Raw genomic sequence first — 27,974 nt, forward strand, 5'->3', positions numbered from 1 at the left:
GTGCTGCTACGCATCCCTTTCAATAGCAATGATGAGTTTGTACGCAGAAGGACCAAAGGCTAAAGACTGTAAGCGGAGCACATGGTCCTGACAGCATTCAGGACGTTAGCATTTCCCGTGAAAATGCTCTATTGACTGAGCTATCTAGGCACGACTGTCGACTCTCCCCGCACTGGTTTATTTCTGACAGTACCTCATCTCCTTTTTTCCAAACTTCACAGTTCTGCTGCATACCATCTCCTTCTTTCCAAACTTCACAGTTCTGCTGCATACTTGGTGGGACTAGCACTCTTGGGTAAAAAGGTCATCTCAGAGAAACGGCTTGGTCATAGTCTGGGGGCTGTTTCCAGTATGAATGTTCGCTCTGCACGGAGTGCAGGCTTATTTGATACCTGCACAGGTTAAAACTGTGTACTGGACTGGATTAACTCAGCTGGAAGACCATTTATCATTTTGAAGAGAATGTCACACTGAAGCGTTTGAGGATGGTAACTGATTTCCTTCACATTTATTAATTGCTTACAGGAACTCCCCTGCTCTCCCTTCTCCCCTCTGGTGATGTCCTTTGTTGATGGGGAGGAAACACTGAATTTCTCCAAGAAATTTATTCGAGCGGGACGCAATAATTCGGCACGTTTTAGTAAACGTGACATTTCTGTCAGTGAAAATTTAGGTTTTACCACCAGAGGAGAGCTGGGAAAGTGGCAATATAATTTTGTCTTCTTTTAGATTCCACTGTTTCTCTTGCTGTACGAGTGTTGCTTCCAAGTTGCGCTTATCGCTGAGCAAGATTCCTGGTTTTCAGCTGGGGCTGTTCGCGCACCCAATCTTCAGCTCCTCTGGTGACTACCCTGCCGTGGTGCGCGAGAGGGTGGACGCAAACAGCATAGCAGAGGGTAGACCGCGCTCCAGGCTGCCCAGCTTCACGCCAGAGGAGGTTGAAAGCATAAGGGGTAAGTGAGGCTTACATCGCTTTAAGTGTGCCAGACCGCTGAACAGAGCAAAGGCGACTGGACCTGATGGGACATTTACACTATCTAATCACAAGTAGCTGGACACCTATTAGTGGATACTAACACGGAGTGTAGCCACCCATCGCCATTATGACAGCTTGAATTCTGCTGGGTTACTTTCCTTGGTGTGTCTGAGTGTCTGTGGAGGAATGGAACCCCATTCTTTCTCAATAAACGGAACCAGAGGAGGTTGAGATGCACAACGCCGGAATCTGGAGCAAAGTCGACTTTCCGACACATCCCAAAGGTGTTCCATTGGGTTCAGGTGGGGCTGTGGACAGGCCAGTCCATTTCAGCACTGTTATTGTCCGCAAACTATTGCTTCACAGAAGCTCTTTAGGACAGTGCGCATGTTCATGTTGCTACAAGCAGTCATATTCATCGAACTGTTCTTCTACTAGATGTAGTGCACAAAGCTGTAAAATGTGTCAAAATCCTTCCTCATTTAGTGTTTTCTTAACAACACCACCTCCTCCGTACTTCACTGTTGGCACTACACATGCTGGTAGGTAAAGTTCTCCAGGCATTCGCCAAACCTACACCCTTCCATTGGATTACCACAGGATATAGCGGGACACCTCACTCCAGAATCACACGTTCACTCGTTTCCAGACATCTACCGTTCAGCGGCGTCGCTGTTTACACCATCTCAAACGTCGCTCAGTATTGGCTACAGAAATGTGTAGGTTACGAGGAGCTTCTCGAGCATCGTACTCCATCCTTTTTAATTCCGTCCTCACAGTCATTGTGCTATATGGACTGCCGGTAGCACTTTGGAACCCCTAGTGACTCCTTCCGCTTTACAACCAACCTTCACAATGCTCAACACTCGCTGTTCGGCAGTACATGAGGTCAGCTTGGACTTGGTTTTGCTGTGGCTGTTTCTTTGTGTTTCTACTTCACGGTCACATCACCAGCTTTAGAATGTCTGAAATGTCCCAGATGGATTTCTTATTCAAGAGATGAAAATGAAATGGCGTGTACCGAGGGCCTCCCGGCGGGTAGACCCGATCGCCTGGTGCAAGTCTTTCGAAGTGACGCCACTTCGGTGACTTGTCCGTCGATGAGGATGAAATGATAATGATGAAGACGACACAAAAACCCAGTCCCTGAGTGGAGAAAATCTCCAACCCAGCCGGGAATCGAACATGGGCCGCCTGGCATGACAAGCCAGTGTGCCACCCACTCAGCTACGGTGGCGTACATTCAAGTGATATATAATGATTAGTCCAGATTCGAAGTCGCTGAGCTCTCCTACAGACCCATTCTGCTGTTACTATTTCTTAAGCGACAACACAAAACTCCCCTACTCCATTTATTCTGGTGCGTCCGCCTCTCGTGACATCCAGTGGTCAATTCCGCATTACAAAGGGGTGCCGCATACTTCTGGCCAGGTAGAGTATGCGATTCTACACAGAGTATGCGAAAGAAATTAGTCGACTTAGAAGCTGTCTACCACAGGTCGTTGGAGGAACGAAGGGTTTCATCAGACTGAACGTCATTCCCGTTTTAAAGAAGGGTCGTCAAACAGACGTGCACAGCTATAGGCATATATCACCGACACCATCATATTGTAAAACATTGGATAGCGCTTTATGCTTGCGTCTTATGGCCTTTCTGGAGACCGAAAATCTCTTCTCTAGGAATCCAAATGGGTTCCGAAAACAATGACCGTGTGAAACCCAGCTCGCTCTATGCACCCACGAGACTCAAGAGGCAGTAGTTACTGAAGCCCAGGTTGAGGCCGTGCTCATTAACTTCTGGAAGGCGTTTGATGCAGTTCTGTAGTGTTGCACAACGAACAAAGTGCGGTATGTCACATCAGTTTTGTGACTGGATTAAGATTTTCTAGCAAATAGAACTCAGAATGTCATTCTTAAAGAGGAGACATCGTAAGATGTAAAATTAATTTAGGGTGTGTCCCTAGGACGTCTTACAGTACCGTTGCTGTCCACAGTACATGTATATAACCTAATGGATAACGGCAAAGGCCCGTGAAGCTGTTAGTGGTCGACGCTGTTGTTTATAGACAAGTCTTAGAGTTAGTAAATTGCAGCGAAATGGAGAAAGATATGCAGAGGATTTACGCTTGGGGTGGGGACGGGCAGTTGACCCAGATCATAACAAACGTGGCGTATTGCTCATTAAGAAGCAGCAAGCACTTGTAACTGCATGATTGCACGATTGTCGAGCAGTTTCTAGAAGCAGTCAAATCCATTACACATCTAGGAGTATGCGAACGGAGCGATTTAAAATGTAACTACCACTCAAACTAATCGTGGGAACGGCACATCACATATTGAGATTCACTGGGAGGAATTTTCAAGTAGTCCACACACGAAGGAGGCAGCTTGCAAAACCCTCGCGCGGCCCCTCCCGCCGGAAGTTCGGGTCCTCCCTGGGGCCTGTGTGTGTGTGTGTGTGTGTGTGTGTGTGTGTGTGTGTGTGTGTGTGTGTGCGCGCGTGTGTGTTGTTTTTAGCGTAAGTTGGTTTAAGTAGTGTGTAAGTGTAGGAACCGATGACCTCAGCAGTTTCGTCCCATAACAATTCACACAAACATTTGCAAAACCATCGTTCGACCGAAACTTGAGTATTGCTGCTCAGTCTGTGACCGCTGTTAGATACGATTGATAGAGGCACCGGAGAATATCGAAAGACGAGCAGCGTGGTAAGAGTTTCGTAATAGCGAAAGGATCAGTCAGATGCCATCCATTTCCAGTGGCTGATGCTACTAGAGAGGCATTGTGGATCAAGGAGTGGTTTACTGTTAAAAGTCTGAGTGCGTACGTTCCTAGAGAAGCGGACCAATATATTACTTCCTCCCACGTATATCTCGGGAGCATACCACGAAAGTAAAATTAGACAGACGTGAGCTCACAGGGAGGCTTAACAACAATCGATCTTCCTGTGCGATCATTCGCTACTGGAACGGGAAAGGGGGAAATACGCAGTGGTACACACAAGTAGCCTCGGTCACACAGCATAAGGTGGCTTGCGCAGTACGAATGTAGATGTAGATGTGAAAGGTTCGAACCAGAAGTTTGGGGCTAATTTGCATGGGCGTACGCAGTACACAGTGAGAATCAAGTTGGAAGTAAGGAAAGGAGATTAGTCTTTAACGCTTCGTCGAAGAAGACGTCATTAGGCTGATGACGTTGATTTAGAGAATTGATGGTTCCCATAAAATCCTATGCTCCTGAAAGTATTGTACTCACAGTCTGCAGCAGGAACTGACGATTTCAAGGTGAACTCGTAACTCAGTAATTCTTGAAACAGTGAGATACCGAGAAACACCCCACATGAGAATTCATTGCAATTATGATATTAGTAATATCATTTTGAAAAAGTATGCATCCTAAGTAACACATCAACTCAACGATATACCACAAGCTTGGGGCTGTGGAGTCATTACATAAATTAATGAGTGATAAAATTGCGTAGCTGACGTATTAGAGCGAAGAGATTGCTCTATGTCAACCCCGAATTGTTCACATTTCCACGAGACTGTGATGTCGTCAGACCTCGTACAGCCTGCCAGCGTGACTGTTGACGGTAGGGGCTTAAACTCCGAGGTTGTGCGGGCACTGAGATTTATAACGTGCCACTATGTCTAGTAGCTGCGGTATGAGTCTGCTAAGCCGACAACGGCCGGGAGACCGTTGCGCTACGCCCCTGAATACCGCATCTCGATTAATCCACTGGCTGAGGAAGACTCGGCAGTCAGTCGGGGCCAAATGACCCGTCTATGGCCAGGACGTCGGTGCTTTCACTTTGCCTGGACTAAAGCGTACCGTCAGTATCGACACCGGGGAAAATCGACGTTGCCAGAGTCAGTTGCCATGGGTCACAACTCGAGTACAGCTATCGCCGTGGACTATGGAGCTTTGTAAAAATGCAATAACGGGCCACAGAGCAGCAAGTTACTCTCCAGTTCAGCGCTGGCCAACCCAAACCAGCCTGCTCCAGATTCTTTCTATTATGTGCAGGACTGAGGCCTGCAGACGCGTGGACAGTCTTGAGTGGACCGCAAGCGGCTGCAGTGTACGAGAGAAAGAGACAGAGAGAGAGAAAGAGAAGTATTAGCTGCCTGTGTCGACGGAAAACTTACTTGCGCTCGATACTGGAAGAATAGAGGCTGAATAGATTGGCACACCTGTCCATTAACCGCCATATTAATATGAACCCTGTTGCTAAAACTGACAGTTTCATTCGATCCCCAAGATGACCTGATTTTACTTTGTTAACTTCTAGTATTTTCTTTGAATTTTTCGAAATATTTGCCTTTCTATTGCTTATTGCACTGAAGCGCCGAAGAAATAACTGGGGAGGGGGGGGGGGGCGGTGCCCCAGGGATCAGTGTTGGGGCTATTCATGTTCCTTATTTATATAAACGATATGCCCTCTAGCATTACAGGTAACTCTAAAATATTTCCGTTTGCAGATGACACTAGGTTGGTAGTAAAGGATGTTGTGTGCAACATTAGCTCGGTTTCAAACAGTGCAGTTCGTGACATAAGTTCATGGCTTTTAGAAAATAAACTAACGCTAAATCACATAAGACTCAGTTTTTACAGTTTCTAACACATAATTCAACGAAACCCGACGTTTTAATTTCACAAAATGGGCGTATGATTAGTGAAACTGAACAGTTCAGATTTCTAGGTGTTCAGATAGATAGTAAACTGTCGTGGAAAGCACATGTTCAGGATCTTGTTCAAAGACTTAATGGTGCCATTCTTACTATTCAAACGATATCTGAAGTAAGTGGTCGTTCGACGCGAAAGTTTGTCTACCTTGCTTATTTTCATTCGCTTATGTCGTATGGTATTATATTTTAGGGTAACCCTTCCGATTCTAAAAGGATATTTTTGGCTCAGAAAGCCGCGGATCGGGCAATATGTGGTGTTAAGTTCGCAAACCTCTTGTCGACCCCTGTTCACTAGTCTGGGTATTTTGACATTGGCCTCTCAATATATATATTCTTTACTGTCATTTCTTGTTAACAATATCAGCTTATTCCAAAGAATAAGCAGCTTTCACTCAGTTAATACTGAGCAGAAATCCAACCTGCTTTTGGATTGAACTTGCTTAACTCTTGTGCAGAAAGGTGTGCAATATACTGCTGCATCCATTTTCAATAAGCTACCACAAGAATTCAAAAATCTTAGCAATAATCCACACGTTTTCAAATTGAAACTGCAGAGTTTCCTCAGGGGTCACTCCGTCTATTCTGTTGAGGAATTCCTTCAAAAATTAAGCTGATTCTTATATTATATTGTTGACTCTGTTTACTGAAACTTAAGGCTTGACTTTTTTTGGGTTCATAAACATTTTATTGTTATCTGTTATTACTTTTATGTTGTAATTTCATGTACTGATACGTTCCATGACCTTGGAGATTTGCTCCTCAATTTGGACCTATGAAACTTGACGTGTAAATAAGTAAAAAACTGTTATGGGCTTGCGTATTCAAATACAGAGATATGTAAATAGGCAGAATACTGCGCTGCGGTCGGCAAAGCCTGTATATGACAAAGAGTGCCTAGCGTTGTCAAATCGGTTATTGCTGCTACAATGGCGGGTTATGAAGATTTAAGTGAGTTTGACTGTGGCGTTATACTCGGCGCACGATCGATGAGACACAGCATCTCCGAGGTATCGATGAAGTGGGGATTTTCCCGTACGGACATTTCAAGAGTGTACCATGAATATTAGAAATCCGGTAAAACATCAAATCTCCGACACCGCTGCGGCAGGAAAAAGATGCTGCCATAACGGGACCAACGACGCCTGAAGAGAATCGTTCAACGTGACAGAAGTGCAACCTTCCGCAAATTGCTGCAGATTTCAATGTTTGGCCATCAACAAGTGTCAGCCTGCGAACCATTCAACGAAACATCATCGATATGGGCTTTCGGAGCCGAATGCCCACTCGTGTCCCCTTGATGACTGCACGACACAAAGCTTTACGCCTCGCCTGGGCCCGTCAACACCGACATTGGACTGTTGATGACTGGAAGCATGTTGCCAGGTCGGACGAGTCTCGTTTCAAACTGTATCAAGAGGATGGATGTGTACGGGTATGGAGACACCTTCATTAATCCATGGACCCTGCATGTCAGCAGGGAACTGTTCAAGCTGGTGGAGGCTCTGTAATGGTTTGGGACTTGTGCAGCTGTAATGATAGGGGACTCATGATACGTCTAGATACGACTCTGACACTGACACATACGTAAGCATCCTGTCTGATCGCGTGAATCCATTTATGTCTATTGTGCGTTCCGACGGACGAGGGCAATTCCAACAGGACAATGCGTCACCCCACACGTCCAGAATTGCTATAGACTGGCTTCAGGAACACTCTTCCGAATTTAAACCCTTCCGCTGGTCACCAGATTCCCCAGACATGAACGTTATTGAGCATATCTGGGATGCCTTGCAACGTGCTGTTCAGAAGAGATTTCCACCCCCTCGTACGCTTACGAATTTACGGACAGCCCTGCAGGATTCATGGTTTCAGTTTCTTCCAGCACTACTTCAGACATTAGTTGAGTCTATGCCACGTCGTGTTTCGGCACTTCTGCCTGCTTGCGGGGGCCCTACGTGATATTAGGCAGCTGTACCAGTTTCTTTGGCTCTCCATTGTGTGTTAGACTGATACCTCAGTAACCATGCTGTAAATTAAATAAACATTCATGTAATAGTTTTGCGGAAATGTGAGTTAGTGATGAGTTTGTAGATCATTTAAGGCAAATGAAAACAGCAAATCAATTCTTGTCCGACTGTGTGATCGATTAAAAGGTTTATTCGAATCTGTATTTATATTATAATACAAAAAGTCACCCCCCCCCCCAAATTAATCCTGTGTGCGGGCCTGTACATGATACATCACTTTTACTAAGTTCAGTTGACAGAGTACGCCCGTGTACACGGTTTACAATGTGCGGATGCAACAGTGCTGCGTTATTGGCTGGGAGTTCCCGATGGACGGTTTGAGCCGCATTCCTGCATAACTGGCTTTCTGCGCACAGTGGTCCCTTTTCTCTCAGTGAGTTTTGTGCTTCAAGTGTATATCAGTAAACCCTAGATTCTGTAAAGTAATCGAATTCTTATGTGTAAAACTGCTTCAAACGTTGATTACAGATGAATTAATGTGTTTGAATTAAAGCATGTAAGCGAGAAAATTTAAGAAAGTTTTGAAATTGTGCTTAAAGTGTGTTAGAAGTCGCGAAGTGCTCCCATTATGAAACACTGGATGAGTATAATCTGGGTAATTTGCTCTCCATTTTAAGTAAAAGCTACTTTTTCATGCATTTAAATACACTCCTGGAAATTGAAATAAGAACACCGTGTATTCATTGTCCCAGGAAGGGGAAACTTTATTGACACATTCCTGGGGTCAGATACATCACATGATCACACTGACAGAACCACAGGCACATAGTCACAGGCAACAGAGCATGCACAATGTCGGCACTAGTACAGTGTATATCCACCTTTCGCAGCAATGCAGGCTGCTATTCTCCCATGGAGACGATCGTAGAGATGCTGGACGTAGTCCTGTGGAACGGCTTGCCATGCCATTTCCACCTGGCGCCTCAGTTGGACCAGCGTTCGTGCTGGACGTGCAGACCGCGTGAGACGACGCTTCATCCAGTCCCAAACATGCTCAATGGGGGACAGATCCGGATATCTTGCTGGCCAGGGTAGATGACTTACACCTTCTAGAGCACGTTGGGTGGCACGGGATACATGCGGACGTGCATTGTCCTGTTGGAACAGCAAGTTCCCTTGCCGGTCTAGGAATGGTAGAACGATGGGTTCGATGACGGTTTGGATGTACCCCTCGACGATCACCAGTGGTGTACGGCCAGTGTAGGAGATCGCTCCCCACACCATGATGCCGGGTGTTGGCCCTGTGTGCCTCGGTCGTATGCAGTCCTGATTGTGGCGCTCACCTGCACGGCGCCAAACACGCATACGACCATCATTGGCACCAAGGCAGAAGCGACTCTCATCGCTGAAGACGACACGTCTCCATTCGTCCCTCCATTCACGCCTGTCGCGACACCACTGGAGGCGGGCTGCACGATGTTGGGGCGTGAGCGGAAGACGGCCTAACGGTGTGCGGGACCGTAGCCCAGCTTCATGGAGACGGTTGCGAATGGTCCTCGCCGATACCCCAGGAGTAACAGTGTCCCTAATTTGCTGGGACACTGGCGGTGCGGTCCCCTACGGCACTGCGTAGGATCCTACGGTCTTGGCGTGCATCCGTGCGTCGCTGCGGTCCGGTCCCAGGTCGACGGGCACGTGCACCTTCCGCCGACCACTGGCGACAACATCGATGTACTGTGGAGACCTCACGCCCCACGTGTTGAGCAATTCGGCGGTACGTCCACCCGGCCTCCCGCATGCCCACTATACGCCCTCGCTCAAAGTCCGTCAACTGCACATACGGTTCACGTCCACGCTGTCGCGGCATGCTACCAGTGTTAAAGACTGCGATGGAGCTCCGTATGCCACGGCAAACTGGCTGACACTGACGGCGGCTGTGCACAAATGCTGCGCAGCTAGCGCCATTCGACGGCCAACACCGCGGTTCCTGGTGTGTCCGCTGTGCCGTGCGTGTGATCATTGCTTGTACAGCCCTCTCGCAGTGTCCGGAACAAGTATGGTGGGTCTGACACACCGGTGTCAATGTGTTCTTTTTTCCATTTCCAGGAGTGTATGTATGACGTCATATTTCCCGAATTATGTGTCGTGTATTGATACAGTGGTACATGTGAATGTTGTCTGCAAACTGTGTTGAGAACAGAGTCGGCAGTAGAAGTAATAAACCAAAATGTCACGCCTAACGATGAAGTATGATTGCATAACAGTGAAAATGTATAAGGGGAAACCAAAATGTTTCCGTTCGAAGGCCGTACAGCCCAGAATCGATACGCCGATCAGGCAAAATCGCCGTGAGCATTGAAACAACCATCCCACCGACACACCAGATTGAAGATAACCGTTTAGTAAACGTCAATGTCCTGCTGCATGAAGTCCGTAACTACCTGCTACGCATCCTCATCCAACAGGAATCGTCGACCTTTGAAGGCCTTTCTTGAGGGACCGAGGGCGTGATAATCACATGGGGAGAGAGTAGAACTATAGGGCGGGCGCTCGGGTGTCTCCCACTTGAGTTGGCCTCCCAGATCGAAGAGCGTCTTGTGTCGAATTGCGACCAGCACGGAATCTGATCCACCACTTGGCAACGCTGGTTTTGGACAGATCTCTTGCCCCATAGACATTCTTCATTCTCTGTTGCATATCTGTTGGTGGTTTTCCTCTGGTGGCCAGGAAGAAGAATGACAGATCTTCATTCATCATTCTCCTTTGGATGTCAACTCGTGTATGTCCACCGGCAGCCAAGGAAAAGATAACAGCACATAGCTTTTGTTTGGTCGCATTTGATAATAACATCGTCATATTTAACGTCTCACATGCACGTCGGAATGAAAGAAATGGCACAGTAATCCCTTGCCTACAGGTCGGTACTTATGTACCCACAGCAGGGACGCGCTACATTGCATACAAGGTGTAACAAAATTGGGGACTACTGAGAGACGGGATATAACCCGGTGGCTTTGACCAATGACGTCAGAATTTGCAAGAGATGAGTTATTACTCAGATTTAACAGGAAAGACGAGTGCTCATAAACAAAGGAATGCAGCAGAGAGAAAACAGGTGGTGGAGATAGGGTGGTACATTGATAGTGACCGGGCCAAGTATCTCACGAAATAGCATCAAACGAAAAAACTACAAAGAAGGAAACTCGTCTAGCTTGAAGGGAGAAACCAGATGGAGCTATGGTTGGCCCGCTAGATGGCGCTCCCATAGGTCAAACGGATATCGACTGCGTTTTTTAAAATAGGAACCCCCAATTTTTTTATTACATATTCGTGTTGTACGTAAAGAAATATGAATGTTTTAGTTGGACCACTTTTCTCGCTTTGTGATAGATGGCGCTGTAATAGTCACAAACGTGTAACTACGTGGTATCACGTAATATTTCGCCAGTGCGGACGGTATTTGCTTCGTGATACATTACCCGTGTTAAAATGGACTGTTTACCAATCGCGGAAAAGGCCGATGTCGTGTTGATGTATGGATATTGTGAGCAAAATGCCCAACGAGCGTGTGCTATGTATACTGCACGGTGTCCTGGTCGACATCAGCCAAGTATCCGGACAGGTCACCGGATAGTTACGTTATTTAAGGAAACAGGAAGTGTTCAGCGACGTGTGAAACGTCAACCACGACCTGCAACAAATCAGGATGCCCAAGTAGGTGTTTTAGCTGCTGTCGCGGCTAATCCGCACATCAGTAGCAGACAAATTGCGCGAGAATCGGGAATCTCAAGAACGTCGGTGTTGAGAATGCTACATCAACATCGATTGCACCCGTACCATATTTCTGTGCACCAGGAATTGCATGGCGACGACTTTGAACGCCGTGTACAGTTCTGCTACTGGGCACAAGAGAAATTACGGGATGATGACAGATATTTTGCACGCCTTCTACTTAGCGACGAAGCGTCCTTCACCAACAGCGGTAACGTAAACCGGCATAACATGGGCAACGGAAAATCCACGATGGGTGCGACAAGTGGAACATCAGCAACCTTGGTGGGTTAATGTATGGTGCGGCATTATGGGAGGAAGGATAATTGGCCCCCATTTTATCGATGGCAATCTAAATGTTGCAATGTATTCTGATTTCCTACGTAATGTTCTACCGATGTTACTACAACATGTTTCACTGCATGACAGAATGGCGATGTACTTCCAACATGATGAATGTCCGGCACATAGCTCGCGTGCGGTTGAAGCGGTATTGAATAGCATATTTCATGACACGTGGATTGGTCGTCGAAGCACCATACCATGGCCCGCACGTTCACCGGATCTGACGTCCCCGGATTTGTTTCTGTGGGGAAGTTGAAGAATATTTGCTATCGTGATCTGCCGACAACGCCTGACAACATGCGCCAGCGCATTGTCAATGCATGTGCGAACATTACGGAAGGCGAACTACTCGCTGTTGAGAGGAATGTCGTTACACTTATTTCCAAATGCATTGAGATTGACGGACATCATTTTGAGTATTTATTGCATTAATGTGGTATTTACAGGTAATCACGCTGTAACGGGATGCGTTCTCAGAAATGATAAGTTCACAAAGGTACATGTATCACATTGGAACAACCGAAATAAAATGTTCAAACGTACCTACGTTCTGTATTTTAATTTAAAAAACCTACCTGTTCCCAACTGTTCGTCTGAAATTGAGCCATATGTTTGTGACTATTACAGCGCCATCTATCACAAATCGAAAAAAGTGGTCCAACTAAAACATTCATATTTCTTTACGTACTACACGAATATGTAATAAAAAATGGGGGTTCCTATTTTAAAAAACGCAGTTGATATCCGTTTGACCTATGGCAACTGCAGTATTTGTATTCTGTACTGCAGCTGACTAACCCATACTTAACGCAGAACAATATAATACAACAAAGAAATACAAGAAAATAGACAAATTCAGCACAACATAAAAATAAAAGACTAAACTTACCGTACGCAAACTCCTCCGCAAGAAACCAAAGCTCGCCTTCAAAGACGTCGAGAAGAATCACATACCCACATAAAAAGAAACACAACTTCACAAAAGAATACATACACACATACGTACAAATATATAAACCCTGAAGTTCACAGCTACTAAATGAAGTAAAATAATTAAAGAAATATGCACAGAAGGAAATTACCTGACATAAGAAAATGAAGAATGATGGAGCAACCACAAAAAATCCAAATCAATATTTTAATCATCCCGACCAAACCCACCCTTCTCCTTAATTATCAGTTATCCCCCCCCTCCCCATCCTAACTTGAAATTAACTAACAAATTTTGGAGGATACATTTGCCCAACACGTTTAAGGAAACAAACGAGCGGCATGTATCGGGTACACTACGCCTCCATGAATATTCATCTAAACGGCTCTGTAGTGTCGAAATGCGTCGTTTCCCCCTCCTTACCACAGATTTTATGACTGACCAAGAACCTTATGATTGACGACAAGATGCTGAAAATCCCTGTTCCCCAAATCCTTATATGAAGTAAAACTATTGGAAATAACTACAGAACCCTGTGCCACATGATCTTCAATTAATTTCACCAAAACTTTCTTCGTTCGATTAGACTTTAAGAGCTACATCATCACGTTATGGATCTAAAATTACAGCCCACCAAACCCATAATCCCACCACATGTCCCCCCCCCCCCTCCCTGTTGTTCGAGTATGTAACCCCCCCTCCCCTCTCCCGCGCCCATAAAGCCCTCTTTACTCTATGTATATTCCCCACAAACTTCCCTACAAAAATGGTATGCTCACTCACACGACATTCATGCACACACAACCACACAGGTTATATCAAACACAACAGTATATAATTTCTATTATACCCCTCAAGGCCAGCTTCGATTTCTCAAACCATATTCCTCGTGTAATTGAGCGCCATAGTCGATCCTTGCTACGCCTCCATACGAATAAATCATGAGTACTACGAGGAGACACACTTATCAGGCCCATATGTTCGCCGTAGTCACGAAATCGAACGTAATCAGCAAGAAGACCAGACATTTGCTAAAATCGAATGGTTGCCATCATGTCTACCCCCAAAACCCGCTTTAAGTCTTATATATTAATGGGAATAGAGGAATTCATACCTACAAACAAAAATCAAAAACTAAAAGTCCTTCTAAATGAAAAACCATTCTCGAAAATTATCTCAAACTCACTAAGAATGAAATTAAATACCGAATGAATTGGAAAGAACCAATATTTAAATTAACTCAAACGAAAAAATCTTACGCAATATCTAGCGCTGTCTTTAGCACATTTATTTCAATATACAATGGCGCTTATCCACGGCAGAGAACCGATTTATTATTATGGCTCGAAAGTAAAAACATCGAGGGGGCATTCTGTTTGTGTGTGTTTCCCATGATTAATGAATTGGAGAAAATGTGTTGTAACATGGAAACAAAGCGTTTTTATACCCTTGTTCATACAACATAAGTTCTTCATCTGCTTGTGAGGAATGTGTTCTGCAATTTGTGCCTACATTTTTGTTACACCCTGTATGCACTGTGTCAACACCATCAACTGGAAACTTTTTGATCGTCCCTTCTGGTAAACGATAAACTTTTTTCTTTTCGTTATTTTGTAGAATTTTCAGCGAGAAAATCTTTCGTAAAGATTTGAAATTATGTGTAAAGTCTGCTGGAAGTCGCTAAGTGCTCTCATTCTCAAATACTGCCTGAATACTTTCTGGGTATTGGTGGGCTACCACTTCCGCTGTCGCAAGACAAACGTACAGTATCTAACTGTAATATTTGTACTATTTTGTTGAATCAATAGATTATGACAGCATTTTAAATTTTTAAATTCTACATCTACCTCTACATATGTACTCCGCTAGGCACCAAGCGGTGAGTGGCGGAGGGGAGAATTCGCGGCAAAGTCATATTTCCCCTCCTCTGTTCCACTCGCGGATCGCGCGAGGGAAAAACGACTGTCTGAACGCCTCAGTACGAGCTCTAATTTCCCTTATCTTTGAATGGTGATCATTGCGTGATTTGAAAGTTGGTGGTAATAATATATGCCCTACATCCTCGGCGAAGATCGGATTTCGGAATTTAGTGAGCAGCCCCTTCCGTTTAGCGCGTCGTCTATCTGCAAGTGTGTCCCACTTCAAACTTTCTATGAGATTTGTAACGCTATCTCGATGGCTAAATGTACCAGTCACGAATCTTGCCGGTCTTCTTTGGACCCTCTCAATCTCTTGAATCAGTCCCAATTGGTATGGGTCCCATACAGACGAACAATACTCTTAAGACTCGACGAACTAACGTATTGTAAGCAATTTTCTTTCTTGAAGAACTGCATCGCTTCAGGATTCTACCAATAAACCACAATCTAGAGTTCGCCTTGCCCGTCACTCGTGTAATATGATTATTCCATTTGAGATCATTTCGAATAGTCACACCCAGATACTTGACGGTTGTTACCGCTTCCAAAGACTGGGCATTTATTTTGTACTCGTACATTAATGGGGATTTTCGCCTTGTTATACGCAGTAGGTTACACTTACTAATATTGAGAGATAACTGCCAGTCATTACAACAGGCATTTATTTTCTGCAAATCCTTATTTATTTGTTCACAACTTTCGTGTGATACTACTTTCCTGTAGACTACAGCATAATTGGCAAACAGTCTAATGCAGCTGCCAATACCATAAACCATATCGTTTATGTAAATCGTAAAAAGAAGAGGACCTATTACGCTGCCCTGGGGCACACCTGAAGTTACGCTTATTTCTGTTGAAGTCATCGCATTCAGGACGACATACTGCTCTCTGTCTGTTATAAAACTTTCTATCCAACCGCATATGTCATCGGATAGACCGTAAGCGCGAACTTTTTGGAGCAAGCGAGTGCGGAACTGAGTCGAACGCCTTTCGAAAGTCGAGAAATATGGCATCAACCTGGAAGCCGGTGTCTAGAGCCTGTTGTATATCATGCACAAAGAGGGCCAGCTGAGTCTCGCATTACCGCCTTTTCCTAAAACCGTGCTGGTTTCTGCAGATGAGCTTCTCAGAATCTAGAAAGGTCATTAAGTCTGAACACAAAATATGTTCCAAGATTCTGCAAGAAATCGATGTCAGTGAAATTGGCCAGTAATTATGTGCATCCGATTTTCTACCCTTTTTATAGATTGCTATGACCTGGGCCTTCTTCCAGTCCCGTGGAACTTTCCGCTGTTCCAGTGATCTCTGACAGATGATGGATAAGAATGGTGCTATATTTGTAGCATAGTCAACATATAATCTTACAGGGATACCGTCTGGGCCAGATGCCTTCCTGGCGTCTAAGGATCTTAACTGTTTTACAATCCCAGATACACTAAACACTATGTCGGTCATCCTTGCGTTTGTTCGACAAATGAAAGGGTGAATGATGCTGCAGTCCTCTACCGTAAACGAGTCATATATCAATAGTTACACGAAATACTGGGAATCAACTTTTTGTTTCCCTTGCAGACCATTAGATAGGTAACCATCAACTGTATTCCCGATTTGTGGTTCAGTGATATAGATGTTGAGTCTAGGTGTGGCCTTATGTTGTTGTTATTTGGTGCTGAGAAAAGCGAGAGCATGAAATACCCTGCTGTTACATAATCTGTTGCTCTCGAATAGCACCAAGGGGGCTGCTTAGCTTAATGACATCATCTGACGGATGGATCATCAAGAGTGCCACGTCACTCCATGAGACATTGTACAAACGTTTGTAATTTAATTCAGGATTTCGACTCAAAGCGTGGTGATCGGGAACTCAACACCACCACCTCTTCTCCCCTAGCCAGCCAAATATTGGTGGTGAGAAATTTTTTCACTAGTAGAATTACGACCACTAATCTCCGAGGTGTGCACCACTGCCCAGGAATATGTTAATGCAATCTCTTTAATTCCATCAATGTGTACTTGCTTTGCGTTATTTGGAAATTAAAAATCTATAAACATTTATTGCTGTCATGCACTCTTCTAATAATAAAAGTACCTTTGTGGATACGGTGGCTGGGTGGAGGCAACTTGAATGGAAAAGCTGGTAGTAAAGTGAGGCTCAAGTGTCCATTGAAAACGTTGCATCCTATCCCTTCATACATATGCTAAAAACAGTAATGAATAAAAAATACGGGTTTGGGAGAATGTAACACGGGAACTTGAATGTGATAGTAGCAGAAGGAACAGGAGATAGAATATTGGGAGAATATGGGCTTCGTAGTTGAAATAAGAAAGACTAATTGAGTTATGCAATAATGTCCAGCTAGTAAAAGCGAACACAACGATAAAAAATCACAAGAGGCGGAGACATACTTGGAAAAGATCTGGAAACATGGGAAGAAAGTACTTTTATTATATCATGGTTGGACAGAGATTCTGTAATCAGACATTGGATTTTAAGGCATACCCAGGAACAGATATTTCCTCAGACCAAAATTTAGTTATGATGAAGAGTAGTCTGAAGTTTGAAGTGATAGTCAGGAAGAATGGATATGGAAAGAAATGAGATGCTGAGGTACTGAGGAATGATGAGATGCATTTAAAATTATCTAAGGTTGCAGATACAGCAATAATGAATACCACAGCAGGAAGATCAGTTGAAGAGGAATGGACACTATCAAAAACGACCATCACAGAAATTGGACAAACATGTGTGGGTAGCAGAAGAAATACTTCAACTGAATGACGAAAGAAGGAAGTACAAAAATGTTCAGGGGTAGACAGGAATACACATCTGTTATGTATGTAAAGCAGAGTGTGTGTGTTTATGTCTGGGATTTGGTACAGAAACAGAAAGCTTTATGAGTATTAGTACTAGGGGATTTATAACCAACTAGCTCCAATAGGAGCAGAGATACAGGTCAAAACTAGTTTTTTTCTAGCTCCTGGCATATTGGCTGCCCTGCAAGACAGGCATGTTTTGTGGGAACATAGACCTGTCAAATCAACCTATTTTGCAGGGCAGCCTACATGCCAAAGGTCAAGAAACGATTTACTGGGCCCAAAAATGCAGGCTGCCCTGTGTGTTGTGTGTGTTGGAGTACTATTGGTCTGCTCTGTTGAGCTGCTTTGCATGGCAGCCAAATGGTTTTCAAACCCCTAATAAGTTGCCTCCTCTGCATAACTGGTGTGATACGCGAGTAGAATTGGCCTGCTTTATTGAACTTTATTGCAAGGGATACATGCGCCAATGAGCATGGCTGGAGCAGGTTGGGATGGACAGAATATGGATAGATGGGGAGGAGGAAATGGGCAGAGAGAGGGGAAGAGGGGGAGATGCAAGGGCTACACATGCCAGTGATTATGGCTGGAGACAGGTTGAGATGGACTGGAGAGGGAATGGAGAGAGTGAGGGGGAGGAGGAAATGGGCAGAGAGAGGGAAGGAGGGGGAAATGCATGAGGCAAGTGGAAGGTGTAGAGGGTAGTGGGTAAGTGGAGAAGGAAGAGCGAGAGGTGGTGGTGGAAAGAGAGAGGGAGGTATATACGTTAGAGGGAGGAGGAGGAAGATATGGTCAGAGAGAGAGAGAGGGTGGAGAGGTAAGAGGAGATGAAGGGACAGAGAGAGTGGAGGTAGATCGCGATAGACAGATACGCGTGGGAGAATGACGTGGAGAGATGGAAGGAGGAAGAAGTGGATACAGAGAGGGTGAGGAGGAGGTGTGTTCCATATATGTGTGAAACGCATACGTGGGTGTAGCCACGGGAACAAAGGCTACAGGAATGAAGTAAATAGGAAGTGTAGGGAAGCAAACGCGAAATGGCTGCATGAAAAATATGTAGACATCGAAAAAAAATGATCGTCAGGAGTACTGATTCAGCTTATAGAAAAATCAAAACAATCTTTGGTGGAATTAAAAGCAATGGCGTCAACATTAAGAACGAAGCGAACATTCCAATATTCAACGCAGGGGAGAGAGAGGATAGGAGGAAAGAATACAATGAAGGCCTCTATAAGGGGGACGGCTCGTCTCATGAAGTCACTGAAGAAGAAATGGGTGTCGATATGGACGACATAGGGGTTCCAGGATTAGAGTCAGGCTTTAATAGAGCATTGGAAGAAATAGTATCCAATGAAGCAGAAAGTACAGACAACATTCCCTCGGAATTTCTAAAAACATTGGGGGAAGCTGTAACCAAACTTCCATTCAAGCTGATGTATAGAATCTATGAGCCTGGAGACGCACCATCAGACTTTCGGAAAAACAGCATTCATGGAATTCAGGAGATGGCAATAGCACTTAAGTGTGAGAAATCTCGCAGTCAGCTACGCAGTAGACGCAGACACCTTATGCATTCAAGTAGTTAACAAGCATAACATACAGAACAATGGAAACCAAAACTGAGGATCGGTCAGTTTGCCTTTAGGAAACATAAAAGCACAAAAGAGGCACTTCATAACGGAAGCAAGAGTTAGGAAGAATCAAGACACTGTCATACAATTTTTCGATTTATAATAAGTGTACGAGAATGTAAAATGGTGCAAAAAGCTCTAAATTCTGAAAAAATGGGAATAATCCATAGGGAAAGACGGGTACTATACAACGTGAACAAAGACCAAGAGGAAACAATAAAAACGAAAAATCAAGACCGAAATGCCCGGACTATAAACGGTGTAACACAGGAATGCAACTTTAGCCTTTGCTGTTCAAGAAATATTAACGGAAATGAAAGTTTAAACAGTGGGATTAAAATTGAGAGTAAGTGGACATTAAAGGTAAGTGAAAGTGAAGAAGAACTGCAGGACCAGCTGAATGGATTGAACAGTGTAATGAGTGCAGAATACGGATTGAGAGTAAACCGAAGAAAGACGAAAGTAATGAGGAGTAGCAGAAATGAGATTAGTGATAAACTGAACATCAAACTTGGTGACCATGAAGTAGTCGAGGTTAAGGAATTGTTCTATCTTAGAAGCAAAATAACACATGATGGATCATACAACGAGGTCATAGTAAACAGACAGTCGGAAATAAAGAGGGCATCTGTGGCCCAAAGAAGTCTGTTAGTATCAAACATATATCTTAACTAGCTCAACACCTGCTGCTTCCCTCGCGTGGACTGCAAAGACTTTCTTTTGTTTTTCTTTAATCGAATTTGTATGTTATTATGCCCTTTGCTCAGATGAAAATCTATAAATTATAAAAGACTGAGCATTTACATGGCTCCCAGTCTTTGCATAATTAAAGTATTCCATGGGTTTAATTTAACTTCATATAACGAGTTAAAAAAGAAATAGGTAAATCGGATAAGCGGTTCTATAGTAATTGTTGGCACCAGTACAGCCTGTACTGAATTCTCTCATTTCAAACGAGCTTTATTGTACATGGAATAGAATTTAAACGTTATATCTATCTTGTCTTCAGTAATGGTTAGTTTGTGTAGTAACTGGAACATAAATAATTTTATTGCCATATATTACGTCTACTTAAAAATTAGTGTATTGAAGATACATTTCTTTTTCTAGGCAATTCTGATAAAGCTGAATTGTCGAGCTGATTGTTAGACACCTTTCTTTGACTTAGTTCACAAATTGCAACACTTTCTAAACTTTTCACGTTAATTAAGGGCATGGAAACATGATCTTTTCGAATGTACGAGTACCTCTAACCACTCATCTTTCATAATGAAATATTTTCGTAATACTTTTGGTCCCATATTTCACTCACTTAGGTGCTGAGTTTCCAAAAACGCTGAAAGACATACATTTTTATTTCTGTCCGACAAATAAAATATCAATTTTCGTAGTTATAGCTTAAAAAATCCTCTTCATAGTGACACTTGCGTTACGCAAAGCTGCAGTCTCGTAGTCAAGCTGGCCTGTGTATTGGATGTGTCAGGCCGCGACACACGGGTTGTCCGGGTTGAAACCTGCAACATGCGGGACTCTAGACTCGATAGTGTGACACTGGACTCGCATTCAGCAACAGTAGTTTCAAAACCCCGCCTGGACACTCAACTTTTTGTTACCGATGGTGTCTCTGTATCGATGAAAAACATTCATGGGGCAGTTCGTTTGAAAGAAGCACAGTCGAATTTCTTCCCTACCATTGACCTGTCCAAATTTGTGTTCCGTTTTTAACAACTTCGACGGGACAATAAACTCTACTCTTCGTTTTTTTTTCTTTCGCCATTTGGATGCTTCTATCCAATATACGCAGCGAGCGAACATGCCAGTGATCAGAACGCATTGCTTCAGGCAAGGTTTCGTCTCATTCACTCTTCACATTATTCAGGAATCAGACGGTACGTTAAACGATCTTGGAGCTTCTAAGGCGTTAATAGCCTTGAAATTGAGCGTTCTAAACACAAGCCAACCAATCTGGGAGCTTTTTGCTTGTAGTTAATATTACGGTCAAGCCATGAGATGTGTGCTGTGAGAGAGGCGATGGCTACGGTAAGAGGAAAGTGCCCTATGTGTATGCACAACATGACGTGCACAGTCGTAACGGCAAAAATCACGTGTTTCACTGTTAGTGTGGTAAGTGGGCAATGGTGGTAGTTCAGGCTGATCTGCCTACAAGCTGATGCGACTTTTCCTGGCGTGTGTGTGGTACTTTCACTCAAACACTCTGATGAACAAAAACATTATGACTCCTGCTCAATTGCCGGCCGAAGTGGCCGTGCGGTTAAAGGCGCTGCAGTCTGGAACCGCAAGACCGCTACGGTCGCAGGTTCGAATCCTGCCTCGGGCATGGATGTTTGTGACGTCCTTAGGTTAGTTAGGTTTAACTAGTTCTAAGTTCTAGGGGACTAATGACCTCAGCAGTTGAGTCCCATAGTGCTCAGAGCCATTTTTGAACCTGCCCAATAACTTGTTCTGTCCGTCTTTGAAACGAAATACATCACTGATTCTGCATATCAGAGATCCGACATTTGTTAGTAGGTTTTTGGAGGTTTGTGGCATTACACGTCGACGTACATTCGCTATTTGCGTACTCGGTGATGGCGCTCGACAGTGACCCAGATGGATTGCATACGATGCGATGAAGTGGGGATTTTCCCCTACGACCATTTCACGAGTGTACCGTGAATCCGTTAAAACATCAAATCTCCGACATCCCTGCGGCCATAAAAAGACCCTGCAAGAACGGAGCCTACAGCGACTGAAGAGAATCGTTCAACGTAACAGAAGTGCAACCATTCCGCAAATTGCTGTAGATTTCAATGCTGGGCCATCAGCAAGTGTCAGTATGCGAACTATTCAACGAAACATCATCAATATGGGCTTTCGGAGCCGAAGGCCCGCTCGTGTCCCCTTGATGACTGCACGACACAAAGCTTTACGCCTCGCCTGGGCCCGTCAACACCGACATTGGACTGTTGATGACTGGAAACATGTTGCCTGGTCGGACGAGTCTCGTTTCAAATCGTATCGAGCGGATGGATGTGTACAGGTATGGAGACAACCTCATGAATCCATGGTCCCTGCATGTCAGCAAGGGACTGTTCATGCTAGTGGAGGCTATGGAGTGGCGTGGAGCGTGTGCAATTGGAGAGACACGGGACCCCTGATACGTCTAGATACGACTGTGACAGGTGACACATATGTAAGCATCCTGTCTGATCACCTGCATCCATTCATATCCATTGTGCATTCTGACGGACTTGGGCAATTCCAGCAGGACAATGCGACATACCACAAGTTCAGAATTGCTACAGAGTGGCTCCAGGAAAACTCTTCTGAGTTTAACACTTCCGCTGGCCACTAAATTCCCCAGACATGAACATTATTGAGCATATCTGGGATGCCTTGCAACCTGCTGTTCAGAAGAGATCTCCACCCCCTCGTACTGTTATGGATTTATGGACTGCCCTGTAGGACTCATGATGCCAGTTGCCTCCAGCACTACTTCAAACTTTAGTTGAGTCCATGCGACTTAGTGTTGCGACACTTCTGCGTGCTCGCGGGGGCCCTACACGATATTAGGCAGGTGTTCCAGTTTATTTGGCTCTTCAGTGTACTACTAAAAGATGACATCGCTGTCAGGGGTGACATCTAGCGTGAAGTGATGCAGGAGATTCGCAACTGTCAACGTCTCTTCGATTACTACCACAGGTCATATGCAAGCACAGGAGAATGTCTCCCACAGCATAATACTGATCCTACCAGCCTGCGTCAGTGGCGCGCTACTCGTTTCCAGCCGCCGTTCACCTCCTTAATGGCGTTTGTTCAAATGGCTCTGAGTACTATGGGACTTAACATCTGAGGTCATCAGTCTCCTAGAACTTAGAACTACTTAAACCTAACTAACCTAAAGACATCACACACATCCATGCCCGAGGCAGGATTCGAACCTGCTACCGTAGCGGTCGCGCGGTTCCAGACTGAAGCGCCTAGAACAGCTCGGCCACAACGGCCGGCACGACGTTTGTGGAGACGACTATCGACTTGTTGTATCAAAAATGTGATTCAGCTGAAGAGCCGACACGATTCCATTGAACGACGGTCGAATCTCGATGGTCCCGTGCCCACTGGAATCGTAATTGACCATGGTGTTGGGTTAACATGTGAACACGTAGGGGTGGCCTGCTACGGAGTTCCGTGTTCTCCAATGTACAATGAACATTGTTCTTCGAACACATGTGCGTTCACCAGTATTGTGCTCTGCCGGCAGAGCTGCCACAGATCACCATCTGTCCTACTTTACAGAGCAGACAAGCCTCCAAAGCCACGTTCTATGAAGAGTCGTGGACATCCAACAATTTATCGCCTAGTGGTATTTCACCGTCCTTCGCCTCTTTCCATAGATGCTCACGACAGTAGCACGTGAACATTCGACCAGTTTCGTCGTTTCCAAGATAGGCCTTCACAGGCTCTGCGTAATAATAATCTACTCTTTGTCAAAATCGCTTACCTCAGTGGATTTCTCCATTTGCAGCCCATATCTTCGCTAGGCTGGTCCCTCGTGTATGTCTGCTCTGCTTTCATACTTTTGTCACCGTGTCACGTGCCTTCAAAGCCACCAGGGAGCATCCAACGTCGCGGTGGGTAGTGCTCATAATATTTGGCTTGTCGATGTGTATTTTAACCAGTTCCCAGTTGTTTTCCGTGTAATAACCTGCCTATTCCGTCCTATGTTGAACTGACCCAGTGGAGCACGTTGTCCGGCTGTAGTAATCGGTTTGGAAAAATTAGGAAAAGGGTTATGCCATTTCGAAGGTCCCATTTTTTATTTCCAGCTCTCCTTGACTGCTAAATGCTTGAGCACATGCACGAAGATGTAAAGAATTAAAGTGCTATTGGTAGAGAAGCGCCTTCGTTGTGCATTTCAGTTCTACAGGGTGGGCCAAAAGTCACATTTCGAAAGATATTCAAGTAACTTAACATATAATTTCGTGGTTATGGATGTGGAAATGTATTCTAGGTTGAAAATAATTCTCTTCGTGCTTAGCACATTTATCTTCAGGAAAAGGTCACTCAAACTACAATGCAACCGTCACTCCGTGAAAACACGACATGTGTTCGTGTTGTTTCGCCTTGAGTTGCCGGCGAATGCTACGCCACGTGATCGTGTTTTTCTTTTCTTGTTTTTTTTTTTGCTACCAATGTGATACTCTTGTAAATATTCTCGTTACAATTGAAAAACGTCTTCTTCTCAGCATGGACAGAAGCTAACGATTGAGACATATGATTAAATTAGGGAAATCCTTTTTAATTGCCTCAAGGAAGAAATCTCCAATCTTCGGAAACTGAAAAGAAAGGCCTTTGCAGCTGATCCTGTGGCAGACGCAACCATGCACTGGAAGAACCGATAAATATGACAACGATAATGAAGTCACTGAAGGCTTAAATGCGTCATTATTCCGTTCGCTAGCAAAATCGAGAAGGCAGCGGTCAGTGGAGATGAAGATCCCACACCGCTTCCTTGCGTCGTTGGATGAAGAAAGAAGGTTACCGTTCATTTCGGCCCGGTGGCATCAATGAATTAAATGATAATGACATGAATACGCGACGTGATTCATGCGAATAGTTACATGCACCTTTTCAAATATAAGCGGCTCGCCTTAAGGATGTGGTTACAGATGAATGTGTAGATTATCTTAGTCCGTGGTCTCTAAATGTTTATATATGGGTGAAAGACAACCCTGAGAATGATCACTTCGGAAATACTGTGCCAGGAAAGTAGACGCAGATGGCAGCAAATCCAACACTGCACCGAGAATGATGGTCAGCATGCAGAGAGAGTGCGAAATATGGAAGAGTATGTAAGAACATTCGTTTCTGTGTTATTCCATTCCTGCATGTATCATTTTCCTGTTTGTCTTTCATGATGCTTCTTCCTTCTGTGCAATAACATTAAACATTTCCGATCGTGACTTCTGGCCCATCCTGCACAAACAGTTTGTGAGTTCTGCTGCATAAACTACAAGAATAACGTCCGTAATCTCATTATTAAACTATGTAGTCTCTGCTCACTGGATACCCTCATTTGCAAATTCGTAGCAAAATTAACTTGTGTGAAATAGCTTCTGAATTAACTTGTGAAATAAATAGATGACGCAGAGTTTTTTGTCCCATACATGCATTAAGCACTTGAGACAAATGAAGAGTCTGTTCTTGTGAGAAGGTAACGGCCGTTTTTCATCCTCACTGCTTTCAAATCCGAACCTACGCACGTTTTGTAATGACTTCATTGTGAGCGAGACACGAATACTCATCCTTCGTACCTCTCTTCATCCGATTGTATAGTTGATCTGATAACAGGGCGCACCCAGTGTTTGGAGGTCGACTGTGGCTGCGTCACGCATCGATCAGTTCTCAGTTGGGAGAACGCGCTTATTCGCGTGTAGCGAATTTCAGTGCTTTTAATGCCGCGCCGCTCTTGTGTACCAACTAAAAATAGTGGGTGCCTTATTGATGTCAGGTAAAGACGTGCGCAGTAGGTACACAAAGACGCAGGTTTCCAGAACAAACTCGTTACCGGTTTTACAACGGTAGAACTGGCGGCAGCATCTATATTATCAAAGGCCTAACGCGATTCATGGTTCATGTTTCATGCTTCGTGATTGAAAGATCCAGTTCCATGTTGCCTATCTAATAGTTTCCAGTTGATTTTCAGTATTTCACGTAACTATTGAACGAATTTAAAAATTTAAAATGCTGTCGTAAACTACTCATTAAGAGGTATGCTCTTCTGTTAAAAGTTTAACACAAAACTATGAAAAGAAAAAAGTTTTCACTTACTACATATTAGTTGTTCATGCAGTAAAATTTCAGCATTGTCTATGATGTTTTGATTTGTTGCTTCCTTTCTAATAACTCTATTCGTCACACATTTGCAAACAGTAGCCACATAGATCATTGAAGGTACCTGAAAAATTATATTATTGTTAGACACATAGTTCAGACGATACCTCGTCATAAACATTGAAATACGTGAAAAACTAGACAGATAGACACGACGGTTTTTTATAAATCTTTAAATCACGACATTCTGTTTTCGTTATCCAATTTTGATTAAGTAAAGCTTGTACGTTCCCCCAAGCTACGCTCAAGTTGCCTGTGAAAAGCCTACGAAAATTCGTTTGGTAGTTTTCGAGATTAGCGAGTTCAAACAGACAAAAAGAAACGACGGTTTTAGGTAAAACTTTAAATACCATCTTTTGCTTGCGTGATCCAATTTTGATGAAATAAAACTTTTACGTTGTCGTAAGCTATGCTCAAGCTACCTCTCAAATGCTCATGACAATTCGTCTAGCAGTTTTGGAGATTATCGTGTTCGAAGAAAGAGACAGACGGGCACGACAGTTTTACAGTTTTGTTATTAGTATATAAGAGATGAAGATAGCTGAGTCACCATAATACCCGTTCAACAAGTCCTTATGATTGGTAGCTGGAGTGGTCTGGATTAGGTGAGTTAGACAAGGCACTGTCACACATTTGATACTAATTTGTTTTTCAAACTCTGTGCCTTTTGAAAGCTTGTCTTACGCCATTTACTCTGAAACTCTCGACTGCACATACTGGTAGCATATGCGCGGCTAGAAACACACGTAGCTGCACTGTTTCATAGCCATGTACAATGTACTATACTGTTTCACAATATTTGGTATTTAAAGCACTTTCCCACAATGCGTAGCGTACATTAATGTTTCTCAGCTATGACTTGAATACAAAGCTCTGTCCTTCGGTGATTATGTACCAGTATCCCCCATAAAAACTCGCCTGTACACTTCCATACGTATGCGCATTTCTCGGTGCACTTGAGGGCGATTCCACGACAGTTCACTCTTATATATCAACACTTACTTACTCGTAGTATCATGTGACACGTTCGTCTGTGCTCGCTAAAGATAATCAGCCATTTAAACATTTACAAAAGCATCTTGAAACGCTACTATACATATTTTCACAAGCAATACTTCAGGCTGCGGGTTATACTTACCTAAGCCTGTTAAACATACTGATTTCCTACACTGACATTTCTGTTTCCATTTCAGTGCAATCTTCTTTACATATTTCTATAGCCACTATATGTCACCAGTTATGTTCATACCTATAAACAAATGGTCATAGTTGCCATATTCGCCAACAGATGACATATATTGTGATCCCAGCATCTACATAATTTGTCTGCACAACATCAATACGGAAAATTAAGCATATAGTAACTGCCACATTACCATAGTGAACTGAGGTCTATGTCACATTGCAAACGAAATCAGTATTCAAGTAGTCTGCTTGGTTTTTCAGAATTTAATTATTTAATATTAATGTACCTACTCGTGTGTTACTTCGTCTTAATGCTTCTTTTTATAATATTGCCCAGACTATTATACTCTTCTCCAGTAACTTTATTTCAGTGGCAATAGTAATATTCTACACTCATATTTCTTGGATTTCCATTGTCAGTGTTGTTCTGCTTCTTTGGCTTATTTCGTGTCTTTCAGTTTATTATTTAGGGCTTTTGCTTGTGTTTCTAGTACCTTCACCACATTCACTTATGTCTATTTTAACTCTTTTAAGTTCACTCGCAGCTTCTTGCTATTAGAACGATATCCATCTTCGATGATTCCATGTGAACAATAGAAGCGTTTGAAATGTGATGTTACAGAGTAATGCTGAAGGTCTGGTAGGTAGATAGAGCAACTAACGAGAAGGTGCTGAGTCGTATCAGAGAGAAAAGAGCTTCAAAGTACAATTTGACTAAAAAAGGGATAGGTTGACAGAGGTATCTCGAGGCATAAAGGAATATTTAATTTGTTAATGGAGGGATTGGGGGGTGGGGGGAGAGGTTGTGAGAGGAGGAGCGAGGCAGGTAAAAATTGCAGGTGATGACCGAGGCTTG

At 43.8% G+C, this 27,974-nt stretch overlaps 1 protein-coding gene across 1 annotated transcript in view; it reads left to right on the forward strand.

Annotated features, from left to right (window-relative positions):
• The window catches only part of LOC124708999 (myrosinase 1-like), a 131,000-nt gene that overhangs the window by 73,846 nt on the left and 29,180 nt on the right, over window positions 1–27,974 (forward strand). Inside the window, exon 7 of the mRNA XM_047240632.1 lies at window positions 806–953. Coding sequence (XP_047096588.1) covers window positions 806–953 — 148 coding nt within the window. The remainder of the gene's footprint in view (window positions 1–805; window positions 954–27,974) is intronic.

The sequence above is a fragment of the Schistocerca piceifrons genome, chromosome 7 (genome assembly GCF_021461385.2).
Source record: "Schistocerca piceifrons isolate TAMUIC-IGC-003096 chromosome 7, iqSchPice1.1, whole genome shotgun sequence".
NCBI classification, from domain to species: domain Eukaryota; kingdom Metazoa; phylum Arthropoda; class Insecta; order Orthoptera; family Acrididae; genus Schistocerca; species Schistocerca piceifrons.